Source organism: Anolis carolinensis, chromosome 1 (assembly GCF_035594765.1).
Source record: "Anolis carolinensis isolate JA03-04 chromosome 1, rAnoCar3.1.pri, whole genome shotgun sequence".
In the NCBI taxonomy this organism is placed as follows: Eukaryota; Metazoa; Chordata; class Lepidosauria; order Squamata; family Dactyloidae; genus Anolis; species Anolis carolinensis.
The window spans coordinates 179690485-179714230 of NC_085841.1; the positions used below are offsets into that span (position 1 = coordinate 179690485).

At 38.4% G+C, this 23746-nt stretch overlaps 2 protein-coding genes across 3 annotated transcripts in view; one reads left to right on the plus strand and one right to left on the minus strand.

Annotated features, from left to right (window-relative positions):
* The window catches only part of vwc2l (von Willebrand factor C domain containing 2 like), a 359062-nt gene that overhangs the window by 38712 nt on the left and 296604 nt on the right, over positions 1–23746 (minus strand). The window lies entirely within an intron of this gene.
* bard1 (BRCA1 associated RING domain 1) overlaps positions 1–23746 on the plus strand; it is a 72893-nt gene that overhangs the window by 8242 nt on the left and 40905 nt on the right. The window contains exons 3-4 of the mRNA XM_008113531.3: positions 4006–4151; positions 18305–19245. Of these exons, the coding sequence (XP_008111738.2) occupies positions 4006–4151; positions 18305–19245 (1087 nt within the window). The remainder of the gene's footprint in view (positions 1–4005; positions 4152–18304; positions 19246–23746) is intronic.

Below are 23746 nucleotides of genomic sequence, written 5' to 3' on the forward strand. Positions count from 1 at the left end.
GTTAATAAGTTTCATGGTTTGAAACGATTGATGATGCTTTCGCTGCAGTGCTCTTGACTACTTTTAGGGAAGTTCAGTCAACTGCAATTAGTTTTGAAGACAAGTCAGCTGTGGCTCAGTCCAAAATTGCAGTTCTTAGTATACTCTTTAATGTGCTGGAATAAGGGAGGGAAGTATCAGATTATTTTGATGCACAAGGGAGGTGTGTGGGAACAATGCAATGGTTGTAACAGGATCATAAGGATTCTGGCCACCAAGGTCTCTTTCTGGAGGCTGGGATGAAAATTATTTTGCTGACATTCCTGTTTGGCCACAGGTAATTTTTGAAAACTCCCTATAGCTAGTAGACATGAGTTGACTCGTGACACAGTTCCTGAATCCAGGCACATTTTGACCCCTGAGTAAGTCCTTGGAACAATTGGATATAAAATCACTGTAGTAGCACCAAGTGTTTCTAATGGAGGTTAAGACCTCATTTAGAGGGACAAAATCTTGCTGAAAATCTAAACTGGTAGCAAGCGAAGCACATTCTTTTTTTGTTAGAGAATACTGGTATGTTGATATGCCAACTGATTACTTTGAGGTCAGCCATATTTACATCCCAGTTTTTTTTTTTAAAAAAACCCCAACAAAATGGTTTTAAAAATAACAATAATAATAATTGGGAAGAGCCCAATAGTCAGAGATGAATTCCAGGCACTTGGTTCTAATGTGCATGTGTGCTGTGTTGTTATGTACATATAATGTTGATATCTATAGAATCTTAGAAGAATAGAGTTGGAAGTGACCACAAAAGACAGAGTCCAACCCCCTGCCATGCAGAAAAAGCACAATCAAGGTCAACCTCTCTCCTTCCTACTACTGCAGGATAGGGCTTAAGCCTAATATGGGGTCTACAATTTTATCCAAAAACATAAGAAACACTGGAAGATCAAATATCCTTTCCAAGACTGTATTCATGAGCAACTGGAGATTTCTGGGAAGCTCACACGAAGTCCATGGGAAAAACAGCACCATCCTGTTTGTTTTACCTAACAATTGCTATTCAGAAACATTTTGCCTCTAATATTGGAGGCTGGTTTTACAACTGTTTGCCATTGATAGCTTTGTCCTCCATGTATCTTGCTGTAGCAAATTCCATAGTTTCACTGTGTCTTTTGAGAAGTTTTCCCATTGCTTTGTTCTAAGGCTTCTATCATGTTGCTTCACTGGAGGAGCATGAGTTCTACTATTCCATATTCTCTGCCCTGTGCCTTTATTGTAATGGATTGAATAACCTTTATTTATGGTTAGCCAGAGAATGAGACATGTTGAAGTTATGACTCTATTAATTTTATTACAATCTGCTTCTGCAGCATTTATGTGCCATGTCAAACCAAAGTTTCATGTGGCACTGAGAAACAGGGATGAACATGTTTATGTTCTCCTCTCAAAACCCAGGCTTGGGAAGCTTTTACATTCACTTCTAATTCGTTGTAGTTTGTTGTGTTGTCTGGACTTCAGTAGTACAGTAGAGTCTCGCTTATCCAACCTCCACTTATCCAATGTTCTATATTATCCAACGCAGTCAGCCTTTTAGTAGTCAATGTTTTTGTAGTCAATGTTTTCAATACATTGCTATGTTTTGGTGCTCAATTCGTAAATACAGTGTTCCCTCACTTATTGGTGAGGTTCCAGGACCACCTGCAATAAGTGAAAATCCGTGAATTAGCGACACTATATTTATTTTAATATTTATACATTATTTTAGTAGTTATACACTATTTTAAGTCTTTATCAACCAATCGTGTGTTGATAAATCGCCTCCTTCTCCCGTTGCCGCTTGGGCTCCTTTTCTCTCCCTTCAGGTTTTCCTTCCTCCCTTCCTTAGGCTGTAAATTGTAATTTTTGTGTTTTTTTGAGTTTATTGAAAAACCGTGAAACAGCAAATCCGTGAAAAGTGAACTTCAGAGTAGTGAGGGAACACTGTACCATAATTACTACATAATATTATCATGTATTGAACTGCTTTTTCTGTCAATTTGTTGTAAAACATGATGTTTTGGTACTTCATTTCTAAAATCATAATGTAATTTGATGTTTAATTGGCTTTTCCTTAATCCATCCTTATTACCCAACATTTTCACTTATCCAACGTTCTGCCAGCCTGTTTATGTTGAATAAGTGAGACTCTACTGTAGTTAATAGGGCTGTGCAAGAAATCGAACGTAGGTCATATGTTGTAAGTGTTTTGGTAAATTCGTACTTACAATCTGATTTGCGAAGCCAGAACCGTGCCCTTGCTGAATGCGAATGAATTAAAACACCCATTTATGAAGTTTTTATAATAAGTTCATTAATTTTCATAAGTCTCCGTGAATCAACTTGTTTTTCAGTGCAAGCAAACTCTTCTGGATGGCACAGCCAAAACTGTGATGTCACATGCTCTCCTCAGCCTATCAGGGCTGAGGGAGAGGGGAAGAGAGGAGGCGGAGCCTTGGTGGTTCCCTTTAAGTGCAGGAGTCATGTTTCCCTTGTTGCCATTGTGCAAACTGGGAGGGAGATTGAGGGTAGTTCAGGAGCTCAATTTGTTCATTCTCAAATGCTTTTTTATGCACCATGCAGTAGCTTTTTAGTTTGCCTAGCAGCTTACGATTCCTTTTAGGATCAATTTAGCAGCAGCCAAACTATAGTTTACAACTGCCACAGCTTGGGATCCTTTTAGGATCATTTTTTTTGCATGTGGGGGATTCATTTTAGGGTGGGGTTTTTTTTTTTGTTTTTTCCCTTTGTGTTTATTTAATTAAAAATTAATTAATTTTACAAACGGCTTGCTTTATTTTCTAGTCCATTTTAATTTTATTTTAATTCTAGTCTACCAAACAAATTGTTCCTTTCCTTTGCCATATTTTGGGGCAGTTGTAGTAGTGCCAAGTACCAACCGCAACTGCCAACCTCTTTCTTTGCTTTCCTTTCCCATATTAAAATATAGCATTAGTTAAAAAGTATAATTCAATTCTACAAAGTGCAGTACTTCCTTTATTTTCTGTTTTCTGGGAGGAAAGTCCCATGTCCGGGTGCTGCTGCAAGACCATATTAATACAAACAAATATTTTAGGGCCAATTGAGAATTCTAGTCATTGTGGAGAAATCCAAGGAAATAGGTCTAGATTTTCTTTTTAAAAAGAAATTCAGGAGAAACGGTAAAAAAATCCACAAAAATCAGTAGATGTGTGAATCTTTCTGAAACTTGGAAAGAATGATGCCCTGATTATGAGGTGTCATTATAGCAAAATTTGAGGGAATGGCTCTTGTAGTTTTTTTTAATGTTCGTAAAAACATTCCCCCAAATCAGTGGTTGAGCGAAACATTCTGAAACTTGGGGGGCTTACAGCCATAAATGTGTGCTACAATTGTAGCAAGTTTAATCCAGACAGCCCTAAAAATGAAGAAGAGAGCCCCAGAAGTTTCTCTATTGCCACAAATAGGCGCAATAATGAAACAAAACTATAATGAAATTTTCAGAATTTCGTGTTAGAAATGAAATAACGTTTTGACATTCTGCACACCTCTAGTAGTTAATACTTAGCAAAGTAGCTTCAGAAACCATGATTTGGAGTTGGCTTATAATACATGGTACAAGGAACAAAAAAATGCAAGTTTCTGAAGTTGACGGTTAGGCTGAGTGTGTGAAAGAAACATGCGAGCATGGGGATGACTGAAACTTATTCTTACACATTCATGTTATGCTGAGCTATTGTTTGTTCAGTACGTAAATACGCTGTCACTCAGATTAGTTGACAGCCTTAGCTGTCACTAGCTGGCAAAACTTGAATCAGGACTTTAATTTGTTGCACCAAATGTCTTCAAATGTCATTCAATTTAAGTGAAATTTAAATATTACCTTTGTTTTGCTGTATTACCAGTAGTTTTATGGTATTCATGCATTACACTTTTTTTCACCTCTTACTGTCACTAGCCGATGGTTCTCCATGTGAAAATCCTGTGGTTTTATTTCATTTACAGGACATGTGTGGGCGACAGCATTGGCACAGCCTGTCCAGTGTGTCACATGCCAGCCATGGTACAAGATGTGAAGGTAAACAGGCAGCTGGACAATATCATCAAACTATACAGCAAACTGCAGAATCTGCAGGGCCCTGACTTTTCAGGTAAGTGAAATAAATACTGTGCGTGTAATATGGCAGAGGCAGGAAGACAGGGGACTGGAGACTCGGGTGATAAAAAGATATATCTGAAAGGCAATCTAATGTAGTCCTGGGAATTTTAAGCAGAATATGAATGACTAGGTTCTTCACCGTTTTCAAATCCACTGAGGATCTTCTTTGGAATAGAGGGGAAAGGCTAATGCAGTATTTATATCTGCAATTCACCAGAATCTCTGCTGAATTTAGATGAAAATGTCACATTTTGCAAGTCTCTGTTGGACTGCTACTTGACACAGTACTGTAGAATAACAGGCTTTCCACATTCTTGTGCTTCTTTAAGGTGCTCAGCATTGTTTCCCCCATTACATATTAAAAGCATTGATTCCCTTCCACAGGTTATTCCCCTTTTGTAGTCATGCAAGCCCTGTAGTTAGGTAGGCATATTCTCTGTGTTGTGGTCATTTGGATTTTTACATTAATAGAGTTTATAGATAACCTGGTGCATTATACATCTGGACATAGGGTTGCCGTAAGTCAAAAACGACTTGCAGACACACAACAACAAGAACAACAACAATGTGATATTTCAAGATATAACACTACTTTTGTGAATGAAACATGTCAGTCTGCATAGTAAACATAATGTAGGTCATAATCTGACTACAATCAGATTGCAGAGAAAATCTCATGAAGAAAACTACTTTGAGTCTCCTTCAGAAAAGAGATAAAGGGGGGTATAAATATTATCATAATACAGAAAGAGATGCATTCCCCCTTGCCCCAGTTTCTTCATGCATCTTCTGTGCTCCTAGTTGTAGCTGACTTTTTTGGAGAGTGACAGATACAGATCAGTTTACTTTGTTGGATTCGTGATGGAGAAACTGATGACTATTATCAGAAAAGCTTGAGAGGTGCGGTTTGTTATCCGTAATAAGAACATTCAAATGTGCCTGGTAATATCACCAAAATCCTCTTTCCCTGTTGCTGCTAGACTGAGTAAATTAATATTGGATAATCCTTCTTCCATTGCCCATGAAGCTCACTGGGTGGGCTTAGCCAAGTCATGCTGTCTGATGAAACAGCCATGCTGATGAAAAGGGAATAATTTCCTGTAATTTGCTTCAAAGTTCATTAAAGCAGAATGGATACAAATACAGAAATGAGATGATGAGACCATGTTAAGAAATAAAAGAATTCACTGTACCCCTAATAAAATATGGTCTGCTGTAATATCCACTTATACAAGTGGTGATCCTACAAAAGTTCACACTCTTCCTATTTATTTATTTATTTATTTACAGTATTTATATTCCACCCTTCTCACCCCAAAGGGGACTCAGGGCGGATCACATTACACATATAAGGCAAACATTCAATGCCTTAACATAGAACAAAGACAGACAAACGCAGGCTCCGAGCTGGCCTCGAACTCTGGTCAGAGTGATTTGTTGCAGCTGGCTGCTCACCAGCCTGCGCCACAGCCCGGCGCAGGCTGGTGAAATATCATTTCAATGGATTAAAAAAATAATGTCTGGTACCTTTGAATATTCATCACCTTTATTAACAACTTAGATGAAGGTTTAGAGATCGTACTTATCACGTTTGCAGATGATACCAAATTGGGAGGGATAACTAATACACCAGAGGACAGGATCAGAATAAAAAATGACCTTAAGAGAATAAAGAGCTGGGCCAGAATTAACAACATGAATTTCAAGAAGAAGTATAGGATACTTCACTTTGGCAGAAAAAATTAAATGGATACAGTACATGTGAAAAAAAAACCTTGAAGTCTTCATGGACAACAAGCTGAACATGAGCCAACAATATGATGCAGCAGCTTAAAAAGTCAATTGGATTTTGGGCTGCATGCAAAGAAGTATAGTGTCTAGATCAAGGGAAGTCGTGTCTATTCTGCTTTAGTTAGACCTCACCTGGAAGAGTGTGTCCAATTCTGGGCTCTACAGTTTAAAAGAAATATTGACTATAAGCTGGAAGGTGTCCAGAGGAGGGCAACTAAAATGATCAAAGGGATGGAGACCATGCCCTATGGGTAGCAATACAAGAGAAGGTTGAGACGAGACATGATCACCATATATAATTATGCCATGAGGAGGGAGCAAGCTTGTTTTCTGTTGCCCTGTAGACTAACTCTATGGAGCAAAGGGGTCAAATTACAGGAAAAGAGATTTTACCAGAACTTCAGGAAGAACTTCCTAGCTGTAAGAATTGTTCAATAGTGGAACTCTATGCCTCTGAGTGTAGTGGAGACTCCTTTGGAGGCTTTTAAACAAAGCCTGGGTGGCCATCCATCAGGGGTGCTTTGATTGTGCTTTTCCTGCATGGCAGAATGGTGTTGGACTGGATGGCCTATGTAGTCTCTTCCAACTCTATGAGATCCAAACCTCCTTGATTTGGCCTTCCACTCTGGGCACTATGCTGCATCCATCCTTTTAAAGGCACACCTGTGCATTTTAATCAGTTATGCAGCACTTTTACTGCATATTACGGGACATTATATTCCGCCCTTCAAAAAATAAATCCCCAGGTTTTTGTTGTGGTTCTTTGCATGAGAGCTGAGTAATTTAGGAAGGAAGGAGAATTCATGAGATTGATGTGCTTACTATGGAAAGGAGGCTGCAGTTTTTTCACAAATTTCTGTGGTCTGATGTTATGCAATTGAAGCACTCATAACCACTTGCAGTATTCATAATGATACCAAATTGGGAAGGTAGTCTGCTGAGCTAACCTCTGAACTGAGTCTATCCTATGAGTGAGGAGAGCAGGTTCTTTGGTAACTAAAATGGCATCCTTAGTGAACAGTTGGTACCTGAAAATATGTCCCTGAAATAGTCTCAGAATCAAAGAATGGTGGCCACTCTCCTGTGCAGGTCAAATGATGCAGCATTTACCCCAGTTCTTGGAAACAAGTCTGAAAGCCAACTAAAACAATTTCTGCTGGTGGAGGATGTCTATATACCTCTTACTAGTAGTAATTGTTAGAGGTGAGACTGTCAGAATCATAAATATATCCATTGATGGTTTTACACTAGGGGACTGGGTGTTTGCGTTCCTCATACTTTACTGCAGTCCTTTATCCTATCTCCTATCTATACATAGAACAAAAGTGAAAATGTGTATGTGGAGATGTCCACTTACGCAGACAGTCCCCTGCCTTCACAAACAGCTATAGGTCCCACTGAGCAGGAGACACTAATGGCCCACCCTCCACTGACATGTAGGTTATAGTAAGCACCATGAACATATAGCCAAAACCCTGCCAGGGTCCTCCACAAACACCATTCTGCCTCCCATCCAAGTGAAGGTTTTCATGTGGGAACAATTTCATCCTAGATGTTCTGTTTTTCCTCCAGAATGGACATCTCAGGGTTCCTTAATTTGCATGGTCCCACCCACTGCCTCTACCTTAACCCTTTCCTACCCTTTCCTACGGCACACAGTTAACAGAGGAATTGATCAGAGGTTGGGGAGAATTCACCATGATTTACAAGAGTTGTACTTGACCTACATCCAGAGAGTACTGTTAACCCAACCAAGGATGGATCTGGACCAAACTTGCTACAGATAATGGGACTTACAGTACCTTCACTGATATTGTGACCCCCACTGACAATGGACTGGGACCAAACCCCAGGAAGCTATTTGTTGATTTAAAGCATTGGCTTTCTGGCTGGTACCTGAACAGAGGATGGACCAGGGATGTCAATGAATTGGTTCTTTAATTGCTAGCTGCTACTTCCTGATGGATGTCAAGTGGTGCAATACCGGCTAAACAGTATAATCTCTCCAGTGGTTTAGAGCATAGACATCCTGTGATGATGCGGCATGTCTCATTAAGAGCCACATCCACTGTGTTAACGTGGTGATATGTATTCCACACTGGGCATGCGTATTCAGCAGCAGAGTAGCAAAGTGCAAAGGCAGATGTCTTCTGTGTCTGGTTGTGAACCCCAGGTTTTGCCAGTCAGCTTTTGTACAATGTTATTTCTAGCACCTACTTTTTGCTTGATAGTCAAGCAGTGCTTGTAAATCAGAGCACGGTCCAGGGTAACTCTCCAGTGGGATTCCTTCCCAGGTAATCCTCAAAGCTAAGAATTAATAACAGAGTGTTTTTGTTCTTCTTCTTCTTTTTTTTTTTTAAAAAATAGAGTTGGACTTCTTGTCCCACACCTAGAGATGGAAAGGCCTGGAAAAACCCTGTCCCCCCCCCCCAATTTTTCCATTTTTCCCCAGGTTTTCCCATTTCTACCCACAACATATTTATTTATTAGTGATGGATTCTGCTATTCTGAATGACCATTGCACCTATTTAACACATACTTAACTACATTTGAACTGTCAAAGGCTACATTTGACACCTCTTTGTCATTTTATCCTTCTCTGTTTTGCTCTCTACATTCACATGAATATACAGGGTGTCCGAATGATCTTCACAATTTAATTTTCGATAGAGTTGAAATTGCGAAGATAATTTTTCGGACACACTATATGTGAGAAGAGGCGAGGAGATGAATCCATACTTCAAGTGAAACTAAGATTGCTAGTGTTTAAGATGATGCAAGTATCTTTATTCTTCCTTTAAAATCATTACAGATCCTATTATGTGTGTGGATAGTAGCCAATGTATCTGATATACCTTTCAGAACTATTTACTTCAAAATTGATTTGTCTTTGGAAGTATAATCTATGACAAAGCCTGAGATTGAATCCATATCTTGCCATTGCAGTTGTGTGCTCGTGCACTTTTCGCATTATCAGAATGACATGTTTGACCCACATATGAGTTTTTCTCTTGCAGAATGAATTTAAAAAATACTGTCTGCTAATCTGAAGCCCCTGTTGTTGAAAAACTGAATTCAGTTGCTTTGTCTCTTTGAATTTGGATGCTACCTTCTTAAGATGACTGCTTGGCATCTTGAAAATTAAAGCTGAGAAGTCAAGTGTTAGGAAACTGTCTTCAGGTGACAGTCACAATACATTAATTAAGTAATTGTAACAAGAAGATTTATTTTAATTTACATTTAATTAAATTCAGAGTCAGGCAGATTTAAATGTCTTCCCTGATGAGCTAGTATTGAACTAAAGTGCTGCAGGTTTAACCAAAAAAACCCTACATTTTGTCAAAATTTGTACCCTGGGTTTTTGCTGACATGAAGGCTTACTTGCCAATGAAATGAAAACGTGCAATTCTGGCTGTACTTCCAATAAAAAGAAATCAGAACAGGAGGCAGCATGCATAACCATTTTTCAAGCTAGTGGGAAAACCAGACCAAGTTCAGCACTTGAATGAATGAATGTTAGAATGCTTCCAGAAAAGTGAGAATTTGTAAGTCAGAATAGATACATTTTCTAAGTGTTATTTATTTATTTATTTGCCATATTTATATTCCGCCTTTCTCTACACTGAGGGAGACTCAAGGTGGCTTACAAACGGTACTTATACAGTGCCTTAGGCATAAAACATAATCCATAAATGTTTGTCATATATTTGTCAGTTTTTTAAGCGCTACAGGGCTGTTTGCAATCCAATCTTGTCAGATGACCTTAATTATTATATGTATACTAGCTGTGCCCAGCCACGCGTTGCTGTGACGAAGTATGGTGATATGGGAAATAAAGTATTGAGGAATTGGTGGTAGTTAAGGTAAAGGGTAAACGTTTTCCCCTGACATTAAGTCCAGTCATGTCTGACTCAGGGGGTTGGTGCTCATCTCCATTTCTAAGCTGAAGAGCCAGCATTGTCCGTAGACTCCTCCAAGGTCATGTGGGATGACTGCATGGAGCGGCGTTACTTCCTGCCGGATCAGTACCTATTAATGCACTCACATTTGCATGTTTTTGAACTTCTGGGTTGGCAGAAGCTGGGGCTAACAGTGAGGGCTCTCTCTGCTCCCCCAATTCAAACCTGCGGCCTTTCGGTCCAGAAGTTCAGCAGCTCAGCGCTTTAACACGCTGCGCCATCGGGGATATTATTTCCTAAAGGTTGTGAATATACAATATTTCTGATTTTTTTTGTCTGTTGGAGGCAAGTATGAATGCTGCAATTAGGGAAAATGGTTAGGATGTAATGGCCTTGCAGCTTTAAAGCCTAGCTGTTTCCTCCCTGAGTGAATTTTTTGTTGGGAGGTGTTAGCTGGCCCTGATGGTTTCCTGTCTGGAATTCCCTTGTTTTCAGAGTGGTGTTGTTTGTGATATTTTATGTGCTTCTACTGTCTGTGGTCCTGAGAAAACAGAGGATTTGCCAGACTTTGATGATGGGAATACTTTGTTTGGAGGTGTTAGCTGGCCCTGATTGTTTCCTGTGTGGAATTCCCCTGTTTTCAGAGTGTTGTTCTTTATTTAGTGTTCTGATTTTAGAGATTGTATTGTTCTGTTTTATTATATCACATTAATTTTTATATATTCTGATTTTAGTGTTTTTGAATACTTGGAGCCAGGTTGTATTCATTTTCACGGTTGACCGCAACACAATAATAATAATAATAATAATAATAATGATAGTAATAATAATGACTTTGGTAATACACAGTGCTTCACTCCCTTCTCAGCTTCCTTTCTGGAAGAATCCTTTCTTGGGAGGTGTTAGCTGGCCCTGATTGTTTCCTTTGTGGATTTTCCAATTTCCCTGCTTTCAGACTGTTGGTCTTTATTTACTGTCCTGGTTTTAGAGATTATATTGTTCTGCATTATTCTATCCCAGTAATTATTCATATTAAAGTAGAATCTCACTTATCCAACGTTCGCTTATACAATGTTCTGGATTATCCAACACAGCCTGCCTTTTCAAAATCAGCGTTTTTGTAGTCAGTGTTTTAAATTCATTGTGATATTTTAGTGGTAAATTTGTAAATACAGTACTAATTACTACATAGCATTACTGCGCATGGAACTACTTTTTCTGACAAATTTGTTGTATAATATGATGTTTTGGTGCTCAATTTGTATAACGATTACCTAATTTGATGTTTAATGGGTTTTTCCTGAATCCCTTCTTATTATCAAACATATTCACTTATCCTGCCGGCCTGTTTATGCTGGATAAGTGAGACTCTACTGTATATTGATAATCTTATATTATCTGCTTAGAACTGGATTATATGAGGCCCCTTCTTCACAGCTGAAGTGGATTATATGGCAGTGTGGAGTCAAGATAATCCAGTGCAAAGCAGATAATATAAGATTATAATGGGTTATATAGCTGTGTGGAAGGGCCTTGAGTCTACACTGCCGTATAATCCTGTGCAAATTAGATAATCTGTGGAAGAGGCCTAAGTGAGGCCCAAATCTGCCTGTCCCCTAACTGAACCCTGGCTGTCCCTTGGCTGAGTTGGTTGCTAGGAGACCAAGTGGGCAGAGATTAGCCCTCTAAACTGGCAGCAATTGGATAAAACCAATTATTGCTCTCCCTCTAATTAGGACTTTATATTTCTTTTCTTTTTGTTGTATCAACCTAGTGGCGTGGATGATGGGTTGTGTTGTCAAATTTCGAGGTTGGGGGGCCTGTAGTTTTGTTGTTTTGTGGGTCGCTGTGATGCCATCACTCATATATATATATATATATGAGGAAGCAAAGCAAGGTAACCCTTAATAATCTGGGTCATATATATATATATATATATATATATATATATATATATATGACCCAGATTATTAAGGGTTACCTTGCTTTGCTTCCTATTTTAATCTCTTGATCTGATAGATAGAGGATTGAAGTGAGCTATGCAGTCTAAGTGGTAACTGATCAAGTCTGTTAGTAACACTCAACAAGTAATTCTCCACTTTGTCTGTGAGCTGTGAGTATCCATTCTTGTTTGGCACTACTCTCCTCTCCTCACTTCAGTATGTCCAAGTCCTCTCCCTCTTTTCCCGTCACCTAGAGAAGGTAAACATCTCTTCCAAATTATTGTCATTATTGGCTTTGTCCTTTCTATGCTCAGTAAGGCTTTTTATTATGCCATCTTTGAAAGTATTCTATCTGAGTGAACCTTGTTACCTGCATTTACTTCAGAGTGTATAATTATTGTAATTAAGGCGGGTAATTAGGAAAAACTTGGTCAATAGAGAGACATACTCCGTGGTGTCCTGGAGATAAAGAACTCTGATTTACAATAATGTTTTCCCCTCTGCAAAAAGCTTCTCAACAGTTTTAGTTCTCCCCAAGCCTTGGTTCTCCCCAACCCTCTCTTCTTTAAAGAGAGGCCATTGTCTGCTATGAACTTTTCTGAAAACAACTTGCAATCTTCCTTATTCTTCCTAACAGTCTTACAGTAATGAAGTGCTGGAATGATTTTTGTGATTCTTAGACAAAACATACAGGTGCCGGCCACTTCCAGTTAAGCAGATGCTGGGCCAGGTGGACAGGACAAAGAAAATTAGGCACTACAGGCATCCCAATTTTGTTTCTGTTGGTTGTAATACAGAGGCAATGATTTTGACCTCTTTTAGTTATGGACTGTGCAGCATCACATGTGTACAATAAGGGTTTTCATAATGGCTCAAAGCAAATGTCTGAATAGCTGGAAATTTCTTCTAATTTTTATTCCCCCAACGCTGAATGCTTAACATACAAACTAATCATTCTTTGGTGAAGGCGCTAATGTTGCACAGATGGTATCAAAGCACTTCCCTTTTGGTTTTTAATAAGGGACTAGTTTGTCAAAGAGATTTCTCAACTTCTATTCTGAAAACCCATAATAGAGAATAATTTTAGTGATGCACAATGTGCATCATTACGTTCTTTTGATACAGATTAATGATAGTTAAACCACATTTTGTAATTGCTGCTCCCCCTCCCCCCACTCCAATGGCTTGTTACAGGGAAATCATAGATAGAGCAGTATTACAGCTATACGTCTTTCTAGATCTTCAGTGTTCTCTCGTTGGAAGTACAGTCAGCTCGACACATTAACTGTGATTAGAGGCTCAGAACCTCCATAAAAGTGGAAAATCACAAATATAATGTTGCTATTTGATTTATCCAAGAGAACACATATCTGGTAATCACAAGATCCTCCAGCACAACTCTTTGGTCAGCTTCTGATGGAAATTGAGCAGAGAATTGCACCGAAAGACTCAGAGATTCTTACAGATGTGTTGTTTCTAGGAATATTTAGGTCCAATGTGAGGCTGTGGTCACTTTCCAGTGGAAATTGCATTGGAGGGTCTAAAGGTTTCCAGAGAGAATATTTTAATCCAATTACAAATAATAAAAAGTTGAAACTGCAAATGTGAACTATATTTTTAAATTTAAGGATACTATTAAATGGAGCCCCCGGTGCCGCAGCGGATTAAACTGCAGAGCTGCTGAACTTGCTGACCGAAAGGTTGGCGGTTCAAATCTGGGGAGCGAGGTCAGCCCCATCTTCTGTCAACCTAGCAGTTTGAAAACATGCAAATGTGAGTAGATCAATAGGTACTGTTCCAGTGGGAAGGTGCTCCATGCAGTCATGCCGGCCACATGACCTTGGAGGTGTCTATGAAGAACACTGGCTTTTCGACTTAGAAATGGAGATGAGCACTACCCCCCAGAGTCAGACACAGCTGGACTTGATATCGGGGGAAACCTTTACTTTTTGTATAAGAAAACATGCTTCCTTCTGCATCATCCCTCTACAGTTTGGACAGATTTTGCTTCTACATAATAAGCCTGTGAACAACTGAATATTAAACGAATGATAATTATCCAGCTATTTCCTACATTTGAACATTCTTTATATATAATATAACAAGTATAACCAATATAACAAGTTCCTGTGCTTTGTTGACGTAGTTATGAAATTTATTGCATTTGGTAATTATATATATATACACACACACACACACACACATTCTGTAGGGTTCAATTTTCCTGCTTTCTTGGCGACAACCTCTTTTGTTTAATCATTAATCTCAAACTAGTTACAATAGAGACACTCTTGTATCATCACACATACTCTGCAGAATATCTAAAGTCACTGTATAGTGAGAACAGGCCCCTGGTCCAGTGCTTCCTAAACTACCTGATATGTGGGACCAATAGAGATCCATTGGACCAGGGACCTGGTTTGGTATTTGTGCCCATATGTGTCTTTATCTCCTGGAAACTCCAGGAACAAGCTGCCCAGGGTTGGAGATGGGCAGTGGTCTGGATTTAGTCAAGCACTCTTTCCAATACAACTCAATTAGAAGTCTCAGAAACAATCCATTGTCTTTGCTGTGCCCAAACAGGATAAATTCCTGCTAGCTACAGGAATATTTGCTAGAAACCTACAAAGAGAAGTTCAGTGATATACCGTATATACTCGAGTATAAGCCGACCCAAATATATTTATTTATTTATTTACAGCATTTATATTCCGCCCTTCTCACCCCGAAGGGGACTCAGGGCGGATCACATTACACATATAGGCAAACATTCAATGCCTTTTAACATAGAACAAAGACAAACAAACATAGGCTCCGAGCGGGCCTCGAACTCATGACCTCCTGGTCAGAGTGATTCATTGCAGTGATTCATTGCAGCTGCTCTCCAGCCTGCGCCACAGCCCGAGGCCAAGGCACCTAATTTTACCACAAAAAAACTGGGAAAACATTGACTCCAGTATAAGCCGAGAGTGGTAAATTTCAGAAATAAAAATAGATACCAAGAAAATTACACTAATTGAGGCATCAGTAGGTTAAATGTTTTTGAATATTTACATAAAGCTCTAATTTAAGATAAGACTGTCCAACTCTGATTAAATCATTATTCTTATCTTCTTCAATGTAAATGTGCTTATGTATCCTTTTTAATAATAATAGAGTAAAATAATACATGTAATAATAATTAATAAATATAGGAAAATAATACATGTAGTAATAGAGTAAAATAATATAATAATAATAAGATCAGAGTGAAATAATAAATGTATTATTATTAATAATAAAATAGAGTAAAATAAATGTAATAGTAGCAACAATAATAGAGAAAAATAATAAATGTACCATATATTTTCGAGTATAAGCTGACTCAAATATAAGCCAACCAGGATCCTCACCCGAGTATAAGCCGAGGGGGGCTTTTTCAGTCTTAAAAAAGGGCAGAAAAACTAGGCTTATACTCGAGTATATACAGTAATTGAACTCTAGCTGTATAGTTAATGTTCAGTATTATAGCTTTTTGGCACTTCTATAATCCCAATAAAGCTTTTTAATATATTAACTATATTGTTGCTGTGTACCTTCAGAATTATTGCAACTATTAAGTCAAGTCTTTCGTAGGCAAGATTGGCAAGATTTGTTCCGAGCAATTTTACCTTTACTATCTTCTAAGGTTGAATGAGTGTGACTTCCCTGGGTTCACCCAGTGATTTCCATGACCAAGTAAAGATACAGACCTGTGCTTAAACCAGTATACCACATTGGGTCTCATTAAAAAGACTAATTATGAGCACATTTTCTAAGAGTGGACACTTATGTGGCCAAAAGGGGGCACTAGCCACGCACAATAAGGAGTAGTCACTAAAAATGTTAATGAAAAAAAAATTAAGGAGACTCTTCTATAGCCCTTATGTACATGTAGTATGCTCAGTACATCCAGAGGGTTACAGAATAGGAAGAATAAAATCTCAGGGCAAGAGAAATGAAACATAGCTGACAGTCTGCAGTCCTGAAGAGGAGCGCTTCACACTCAAGTATTTTATTACAGGTCCCACTTGCAATGGTAAAATGCTGGAATTCATCATGAAATGTAACAGTATAAGTGCTGTCATAGTTATTTATTACCCTACTTCTCTTTCAACTCAAAATCTATCCTGAAGAAAGAAAGAAAGAAAAGAGAAACAAGTAGTAATAGTGAGAGTGCTTTTCAAATTTCTTGCAGATATTCTATCTATTTTTAACATTTTCAGCTCAGTAGAAAATTTGATTTCAGACATGACTTATGCCTGACACCAAATTCAAGTTAGCGTTACTCTTATTTGCTTGATTCATTCTAGCTGGCTAGTTGATTGTGAAGAAAGGTTTTTCTGTTTGGTCTTGAGCTTCTTTTAACCAAAGCTCAGCATCATGCCTGAATTTAGCCGCTGTATCTGTAATGAGAGTTTGAAATCTTTAAAATAAGCAAATAAATATTGGAGACATCACTCAGGTTTGGTGACTGCAGTCTAAATTCTCTGGAAACTTTCACATGTTGGGAAAAGCTAAGAACACCATACTCTATATCAAATAATGCTGGCAAATAAAAACAAAGCTGAGCTGGCATTTCTCTAACAGGATTTTTTTCTTCTTCCCTGAGCTGGTTTTTCTCTGTTCAGCTTCATGGATGTGAATATTTATATCAAGGTAAATATTTTGCAATTAATCTTGTCAAAGTGTAAACAGAGAAGAAGGCAAGAGTAAATATCATCTGTGGAGTGTTTTCTTCCTCAATCTGTTGGCAATCAAGCTTTCTAGATGCTATTGTTAGACTAAAATTAGATCTTGGATTTGCACATTGGTGATGGGTTTTCCATTGCTGTGCATGCTTTTGATTCTGTAGCTCTAAGCAAGCTGAACAGGAGCTTTAATGGACAAGCTGAAGCACACTATTAGGATATTTGAATTTCTCGATTAATTAATTGGCCATCATTTCCTAAGGCTCTTTTTGTTTTTGGAGTGGACAATAACTTATTGGTACAATTTTCCCTCTCCAGACTCTCTCAAATGATGCACTAATTGGAAAAGAATGAGATTTGCATTTAGTCTAACACATTGAATTTCACAGAGGAAATCACGAAAGTTTCAGTTGTGATGCCCTGTGCTCTATTAATTTTCTTGGCAAGATTTTCATTTATATTTTGATAATATAGATTTTTATCTTTCCCCTTGCTGGGATATTTATACATTCTACTCCCATCAGTTGTGGAAAGGGGTTAAAAACTCATTATATCCTTTAAAAAAAAAGAAAAGAAAATTATAGCTGCATTTTTAATGCAGTGAGGTAGAAGTAATGTTAACTACATTTAGTCTCAAGGGCTACAATTTTTTTTAAAAGTATTACACATTTTGGTTTGCATGCCTGCTCCCAGAATGTTAAGCATCTAAAATCCTCCTCAGCATAATGTTTCAGCATATCTCCTGTTCTTTTTCTTAATTTTTTTGTTAGCAGAATCACTTGGGTACTCAGAATATGAATGGCAACAGCAGGTGCTCTCTGTACACAGAGTTGTGAGATCTCTCTCAGGTCCCAGTTCCTCCCATGTTGGTGTTTGTCTTGAACTGGACCAAGGGTTCCGAGTCAAAAAGTAACTGGACTTAAATAGCTGGATCTTGTTCGCATAAAATAAAAATTATAGGTTCAGTTGTATGCTAATCTGTTTCAGTGAACCTAATAATTGCCATCTTGCCAATAGCCGATATCTCCTCATTAGCTGTATTGTTTGGAAAACTCTGTCATTTGTGTTAGGCTAGAAATGCTGTAACTGTGATGTTATGTGTATGGGGCCAACAAGTAGAATTCATGGTTACATAACAGCGCCAGATCCCGAAAAGATCCTCTTAGACAACAAACAAGCTCTAACAACATTCTGTACTGATCACATAAACCTCAGAGAAGGATTACTATGTGTTCATTACATACTGCTTATACACACATTGTTGTCTGCATAACTCTGAAGTTCTATAATACTTGGAATAAATTTTGTCTATCTTGGCAAGTGCAGTGGGTGGACAGGACTTGAAAGCAGTACTGCAGTTTGGCAGATCCTTTAGCCAAAGTTATTGCCTATCTTTAATTTGCCAAACTTTAATTTGATTGAGTCTGCCTTTGTTATATGTTACTACTGGGATTGAATGTTTGCCGCAGTGTTTTATTTTGCTAGAAACTGCCGAGTCCACTTGGGGAGATAGGGCGGGTTATAAATAAAGTACATTATTATTATTATTATTATTATTATTATTATTATTATTATTATTATTATTATTCTTGTTGTTGTTGTTGTTGTTGTTATTATTATTCCTGATCAGTTTCAGGGCTCATTTCAGCTCTGTGTTTCACTTGGGAAATACAGTAAAGCTGATATCCCCGCCCTACTCAACATATAAGGCAATTTACACATGAGTTTGAAAGTAAGCAGGACACTTGTTATAATTGTTCAGTTGTTCAATTGTCAACCTTTTAATCCTGTTTTCTTCTCCAGATTCTAGAGATATTTTGTCTACCCCAGAAGAGATTCCTAGTGTGCCAGGAACAAAGAAGGAGATCAAAATGTGGTTCAGTCCTCGTAGTAGGAAGATGAGATTTACTTTGGCGAGGAAGCCGCAGAAATCTGAGACAGTCATGGAAAAGGCTAGCCAACCCCATGCCTTGACTTCCACATACGATTTCATTTCCTCCCCTTCTTCTCAAGAGACTTTCAGAGAGGTTAAGAAACGTCAACCAAAAAAGAAGAAGCAGAGGAAAAAGACTTTAGACGATGTCAATGAACAGTGGGGGCTGCTTGGGGGAAGAAAGAAGGACAGCTCAAGTGAAACCAGGGAAACCTTAGTGTCATTTTGTAGTCAAAGTATGGTTATTCCGAGTCCAGATTCTAAAGGCACATCTGAGCAAAGACCTGTAATGGTTGAGAGTGAAGGTGAACTTGGCCTTAGTGTTAGTACATCTGTGATAACTACACCAAAGAGGGACAAAAATAAGTCATCTGGTCTGAATGATTTGACTGAAGAGTGCTTGGCTTCAAAGGAGTGCCTCTCTTCTGGAAACAGTGCAAATAAACGTGACAGACAACTGGTGGGATCTCCTACTCCTTTACCTAAACGTCACAGAAAGAAGGAGCAGAATGTCTCTGGGAGATCACTTTCATTGAAAGAGTTGCAAGGGCCGTCACCTCAAAATCTCAGTGGCAACACCTCTCCCACTTTTGATTCTGTAATGTCTTCTCAACTGAGTGTCAATTTGAGAAACACTGAAGATTTTCAACGTGCAAGTAGTGAAACATTTCCAAGAACACCACTGAAGTTCAATAATGTTGCTCAAAAAGGGACACAGCAAACAGAGCCTTTATGCAAGAAATCTCCTAGTAACTCGTCTTTGAAAAGAAATCATAAAGGGGAAACACTACTCCATGTTGCTTCCATTGAGGTAAGGCAAACTATGTTTCATTCAAGAGAGCAAAGATCTATGAATATGTGTACTTCTGCCTTTCAGAAGATTTAGTGTTGTGCAACAGATCTTAGTGTCTGAATCCATGTAAAGAATTGCAGGTGTTTGAGGGGCTTCATACTCATTTCTAGGTGTAGGGAAATGCTTGTTTTGTGAGCAGTGCACCTTCATGTAGTTTAAATACCCAAGAATGAAGTGTGTAGCCTGAGCAGCCTTTATCCGGATTTCCAAAATCTGAAATATTTCGAAACTTACATTATCCATGTGGGCAGCTGAGATTTGTTTTCTGATGGTTTATTGTACACAAACTATTAATACACAAAATTATTAGAATATTGTGTATAAAATTACCATCAGGCTGTGGGTATAAAGTATATGTGAAACATAAATGGACCCCATTTTAAGTGTACCTCATTAGGTACATGCATGCTAGTACAAAAATCTGAAATCCAAAACACTTCTGGTCTCAAGCATTTTGGAGAAGGGATACTCAGGGATACTCAACCTGTATGCCTCAGCTTGGAACTATCTTGTTATAAATAAGGTAGAGTCTCACTTATCCAAGATAAATGGGCCTGCAGAACATTGGATAAGCGAAAATCTTGGCTAATAAGGAGGAATTAAGAAAAAAGCCTATTAAACATAAAATTACATTATGATTTTACAAATTAAGCACCAAAACATCATGTTTTACAAGAAATTGACTGAAAAAGCAGTTCAATACACAGTAATGTTATGTAGTAATTACTGTATTTACGAATTTAGCACCAAAACATTGCAACATTTACTACAAAAACAATGACTACCAAAAGGTAGACTGCCTTGGATAATACAGAAACTTGGATAAGTGAAGCTTGGATAAGTGAGACTCTACTGTAGTATGTTCCTTCTAGTTTTTTTTTCTTTGCAACAACCTTAGCATTTGGATTGTTTCACAATGCAACTGTAACTGAATTAAAAGGGTGGATCTATTGTTAATTTGATAGTTACAAAGTGTCTGGCTTCAAAATGTAGGTTTAGTTTCACAGGGCAGCATACCCTAAATACTGTAAAGACACCACGCCCAGCCCAGCCCATTCTTGGAAGCTAAGCAGGGTCTGCCCTGGTTATTATTTGGAGACTAGGCCACTATATTCCAGTGGAGGAGGATAGCAGATCTACTTCTGAATATTTCTTGCTTTAGAAAACCCCTATGCAATTCATGAAGTTGCCATAAATCAATAGGCATCTTGAAGATATGTAGAGGCTGTCCCCAAGTTATGAACAAGATAGGTTTGTAGGTTTGTTCCTAAGTTGAATTTGTATGTAAGTCAGAAAGGGTCCGTTTTTAAGTGTGTGTTTGTGTGTGTGTGTATGAGCTTTGGATAACAAAGGGAAGAGTTAACACCGCTTTGGTGTTTGTTTTTCTATCTGTGTCCCTGTTCAGAATATTTCACCTCACTTTCTGTCCCTGTGATAATTAGATTTTGAAAAATTTGGCTTGTTGTGGAAACAAGGATTGGAGATAAAGTTTCCATGGAGATACACCTTTTTCCCATGGTAATTGAATTTCCCTTCTGAGGGGTAGATTTCTCTCACTTCCTGTTTTCTCTCCCTTGTTCTGAGTCATTTGTAAGTCAGGTGTTTTTAACTGCCTCTTTATACATATAAAAAGTTACTATTTTAGTTTTGAATAACAAATAAAAGATCTGATTTAATTTTGGGGCCCATATAACTTCATTTTCTGAAGCAACTTTTCAAATATTACATCTTTGCCTCCCCTTCTAGATTTCTGTCAAAGGAAATCATCAACAAAGCAAAATAATTCTTAAAGTCAACGAAGCTATTGGGTACTTAGCCCAGGTGACTACTAAATCCTATTTGCATGATAATAGCTGAATACATAAATGCTTTTTTTCTCCAACATTATACATTAGAGCTGTGTAGGTTTGGGATGGTTGGCAACCTAAGAAATGGCATTTGATTAGTAGAATAGGGGAATGAAATAATTGCTGTTGAGGAAAGAAAGAGGTTATTGCTCTGGACATAGATGTGTTCTCTTTCCCAGGGCAATCCCCAACTTAGGCCCCTTCCACACTGCCCCTATATTCCAGGATCTGATCCCAGATTATCTGTTTATCCCAGATTATTTGGCAGTGGAGACTCATATAATCCCATTTAAAGCAGATAATCTGGAATCAGATCCTAGGATACAAGACAGTGTAGAAGAGGCCTCACAGGGATTGTCTCAGTTCATTGGTTCATTTTGCTTACTGTCTGTGAATTTTAACACAAGCAACTATATACCTTTGTTTTTTCTTTTGCTTTCTTCCTCCAAATACCACAGTTCTTACTGCGTATTTATGAACCCAAACTTTCTGTTTTAAATGGGAGTGGAAGTTGCACATTATTGCATACAAATTCCCAGTCTGAAATCACTTAGATTTAATTAGTCGTGGGGGATACAAAATTGTATTGATGAGAAAGCTTTTGCATGGATGTAATTGCTGTTCCCTGAGTTTATTAAAATCAGCATTTTTTTCATTAAAATGCCATGTGCGAAATATCTCGGTACTTTCTATAGGTATATTTGTAAAGGAAAATGTTCAGCTAAATTGTTCTGAAAAACTGTCTTACCTTAGCATTTTCCTCCTAATGAAAGTTCCTTTATTTCAGGTTTGCAATATGCTTGTCTATTTTAAGAAAGGAAGTAACTCTGGTGGGACTGAGAAATGAGAGCAGTCCTGTTATTCTTCCAGTATTCAGCTTTTTCTGTGGGGAAATTCACATTAAACTAACTGATAAATTAGTTTAGCAAATCAGCCATAAAGTAGGATTAAAGTTAAGATATGCCATAGGTTTTCTTCCTTGCTTTTCTTTTTTGAGCTTAGATGCACTGCTTATCTATATATATAAAAGGATAAAGTTGTTTGCGCAGTGACTATAACAACAAAACTAAACATCCCAGTAATACGAAACTTGGCAACACAATGCAAAAGACTTGCCTCCCGGTTACAACAACACAACCACACCACAAAACCACAATCCGGACCCACAAAACTCACAACAATGCATCATGACTATAACAACACAACTAAACGCCCCAGAAATACAAAACTTGGCAACACAACGCAAAAGCCTTGCCTCCCAGTTGTAACAACACAACCACACCACAAAACCACACCGGACCCACAAAACTCACAACAGTGCATCGTGAGTATAACAACACAACAAATTGCCCCAGAAATACGAAACTTGGCAACACAATGCAAAAGCCTTGCCTCCCGGTTGTAACAACACAACCACACCACAAAACCACAATCCGGACACATAAAACTCACAACAACGCATCGTGACTATAACAACACAACTAAACGCCCCAGAAATACGAAACGTGGTACACAATTAAATGCCCCAGAAATACAAAACTTGACAGCACAACACAAAATCCTAGCACACCGGCTGTAACAACACAACCACACCACAAAACCACAATCCGGACCCATAAAACTCACAACAATGCATCTTGACTATAACAACACAACTAAACGCCCCAGAAATATGAAACTTGACACACAACTAAACGCCCCAGAAATACAAAATTTGACAACACAATGCAAAACCCTTGCCTCCCAGTTGTAACAACACAACCACACCACAAAACCACAATCAGGACCCACAAAACTCACAACAATGCATCATGACTATAACAACACAACTAAATGCCCCAGAAATACAAAACCTGGCACACAACTAAACTCCCCAGAAATACAAAACTTGGCAACGCAACGCAAAAGCCTTGCCTCTAAGTTGTAACAACACAACCACACCACAAAACCACAATCCGGACCCACAAAACTCAGAACAACGCATTGTAACTATAACAAATACAAAATTTCACAACACAACTCATCCACCTCCCCAATCCCTACATTCACACTTGGCCTCCAAAAAAACAATTACAATAATAACAATGACAACAACAACAATAAGAATCAACACCATCACAGGCAAGAAGCAGCCAGGCACTGAGGCTGCGAGGCCAGTCAGTGCTACACTGGGCCTCCAAAAAACAATACAGTAGCATCTAGTACAGTAGCAAGACTATTGTACCACAATAAAAATATAAACCGCACTCAGCAGAATCAGACATTACAATTAACAACAAACCAAAGACAACAGGGATCTCAAGCAATTATCAATCAACACAAAAATTGAAGAAGGTAACAGACTTCAAATACTACTACTAATGTGAGTATAAAGAAGGGTGGCGGTCACAGCATAAATACAACCTAATGGAGACTGACCAACACCACCACACTAAGCCACAGCAACGCATGGCCGGGCACAGCTAGTTGCCTTATAATAAAGGCCCATGGATTTGTCCTGCATTGCCCACCTTACCTTGCCCCTCACCCCATGGGGGCAAGCATCACCGCCTGGCTTCCCCCCATTGTGGGAAAGCAACACGGGAAGCCTCCCATGTTGCTGCTGCGGAGAC